Source organism: Cryptomeria japonica, chromosome 7, assembly GCF_030272615.1.
Source record: "Cryptomeria japonica chromosome 7, Sugi_1.0, whole genome shotgun sequence".
Taxonomy (NCBI): Eukaryota; Viridiplantae; Streptophyta; class Pinopsida; order Cupressales; family Cupressaceae; genus Cryptomeria; species Cryptomeria japonica.
The window spans coordinates 611,463,799-611,466,682 of record NC_081411.1 but is presented as its reverse complement, the minus strand read 5'-3'; the positions used below and the strand labels follow the sequence as shown (position 1 = coordinate 611,466,682).

The 2,884-nt window shown below is 34.8% G+C and overlaps 1 protein-coding gene across 1 annotated transcript; it reads right to left on the bottom strand.

Annotated features, from left to right (window-relative positions):
* Positions 1-499: 499 nt before the first annotated feature.
* On the bottom strand, positions 500-1,728 carry LOC131045032 (protein DOG1-like 3). Its single transcript, XM_057978538.2, has one exon. It carries the CDS (start codon positions 1,418-1,420, stop codon positions 572-574), a length of 849 nt encoding a protein of 282 aa, XP_057834521.2. The 5' UTR covers positions 1,421-1,728; the 3' UTR covers positions 500-571.
* Between the last annotated feature and the right edge of the window lie 1,156 nt (positions 1,729-2,884).

Sequence of the window (2,884 nt, the reverse complement as noted above, 5' to 3'; positions counted from 1 at the left end):
ATATTAAAACGAAATGAGATAGCATATATCTAAACTTACTATGTATTCAAAAGTATTTACCAAAAAAAAGAAGTGAATTATCTAAATTAGACAAACCTCTATTTTTTTTTATGGATTTGTCTTTATATAAGAGATTAAAACGATATGAGATAACATACATCTAAACTTATTATTTATAGATCTAATCAAAACCGTTCACCAAAAAGAAATGAACTATCAAAATTAAACTACCCCAATCTCCATTTTTTTTTATGGAAATAGTTAAAAATCATATAAATATCAACATCTTTGTCTTTCTATAATCAATTAAAATGATAAAAACTACTAAACTAGAAAACCAAGATGTTAAACATAACCAGACATACCTTGACTTACATCTCATTTACTTAAAAAAACAGTCCACATTTATTACAAAATTAGAAAATAATAAAATATAGCTTGCACAAAAATTTATTCACACTACACTTAAAGATTGTGCTAAAGTTCCATTAGATTCCACTTGTCACCCAAATTGAATTCCATCTTATTCCAACTATAATTTCGTACAAAGCTTACGTAGGCTTACTTTGATTTATACAGCTTGGCAGAGCTGGTGCAGAAATGGAGAAGCCATTAATGAATTCTGTTTCTTGCTCTGCGGACAAAACTGCATTTGTAAAGCGGGAACCAAAATTTGAATGCACTGACGAGGCGTAAGAATATACAGCATCCGCTTCAATGTCTCTACCCTCAACCTATCCGCCGCCACAAAAATACACTGCAATTCTTCGCTCGTTTCGTCCAAAGCCTGCTGAAAACCCTCGCCATTGCTAGCCGCCGCCATAATCTTCTGCAGCGCCGTCAATCTGTGCGAAAGCTTGTCCTCCTCCTCCACAGTTCGGCAATGGAGCTCATTTATCTGGAACAACTGGCTGGAAGTAAGGCCGGCCAAATTTGACGAATTTGTGCCCTTAAGCAGCTCTGCAAGTTCAGATTCGAGCTGCTGTCCAATCTCAGCATACGCAACATGAAATATTATCGAAGGCCGCCATTCGCCAAGCCAGACAAAGTCATTCTCCAGGGGAAAAAATGTCCCAAGCTTCGGCTTTTCCTCGGCCGCCGCCTCGGCCCTTAGGGTATAGTGCTTTTCATAGAGCTTTAACACTCGCGCAACCTCGGTTCGAATCTCTTCCTCGCCGCCGCCGTTATGTTGCGTCTCGTACTTCGCAAGCCAGTCCGTAATGAAACCCTCGGGAGATGACATAGGGTATGGAAATGGAGTCAGAAAATGGAAGAATTTCGCGGTATTTATAGCAGGCTGTAACGCGTCCGCTATAGTGGAGCAGGAATTGGGGGAAAACAGCAAGTTTTGGTTTTGGAGGACCGTAAGTCTGAAAAGTTTGGAGGAATTGTGCGGCATTGATGACGGGAAGCGCCGCATTTCAATCCATGAGGGCAGCACCGGCCAATAGTTTGAAGATTTGTTTACCGTTTTAAGTCAGGGCAAAACTGGGAAGTTTCATCTTCTCCATTCATACCGCGCCTCCAAATTCCTTCATTGAAATTCAGCACCTCCAAATTCCATGTTTAATTCCACTGTGAGACGCATTCATGACAACTGTGAGTTAGTAGAGCTTCGCTTCTCTATTTTTAGTATTTCCTAATGCAATTTGTCAACTTGGTAAAGACGGTTCTCATCCCTTCTTGCTTCCCACCAACAGCGGCCATTCTATTCAGCTCTACGATGCACATTTGACTCATTTTTGTTTTCAATTAATGCACATTGTCTTCGTTCGATGTTTTTAAAAATATCATAAATATCACAAATTTCATAGATTCTATTATAATAGTGAAATTGACTAAGACCCCAACCTTAGTCATTTTATAAGAACATTCAATGTTTGTCATGACCACAAAATTGGAAAGATGCATTGTTAGTCTTAATTTTGAACTTTTCAATATCCCCTATTCAATGTCTCTTCTCACAATATCCCAAGTATCATAGATTATATCATAAATATCATAATTCTATCACAATAATGAAATTGATCAAGATACCAATCTTAATCATTTTATGAAAGCAGTTGTGACCATAAAATTGGAAAGATACATTGTAAAAGTCTTAAATTTGAATGTTTCAATATAACCCCTTATTTAATGTCCCTTTTCACAATATCCCAAGTATCCTAGAGAATAATAATGAATCAATAATATCATAAATATCATATATTATATTATAATAGTGAAATTGACCGAGATACCAATCTTAGTCACTTTATGAAAGCATTCATTATTTGTCGTGACTATAAAATTGGAAAGATGCATTGTAAGTCTTAATTTTGAACATTTCAATATAACCCCCTATTCAATGTTTCTTTTCACAATATCCCAAGTATCCTAGAGAATAATAATGAATCAATAATATCATAAATATTATAGATTATATCATAAGATTGAAATTAACCAGGATCCCAATCTTAGTTATTTTATGAGAACATTCAATATTTGTCATAACCACCAAATTGACAAGATGCATGGTTAGTCTTAATATTGAACTTTCTAATATAACTTCCTATTCAATGTCTCTTTTCACAATATCTCCAGTATCCCAGAGAATAACAATGAATGAATGATACCATAAATATCATATATTCTATCTTAATAGTAAAATTGACCAAGATCCCAATCTTAGTCATTTTACGACAGCATTCAATATTTGTCATGACCACCAATTTGGAAAGATGCCTTGTTAGTCTTAATTTTGAACTTTTGAATATACCCTATATTCAATCTTTTACAATATCCCAAGTATCCTAGAGAATAATAATGAATAAATAATATTCTTGCTCATAAATGGGTGTTAAATATAGTCTGCAAGATTATACATTATTTATCATTTACATAA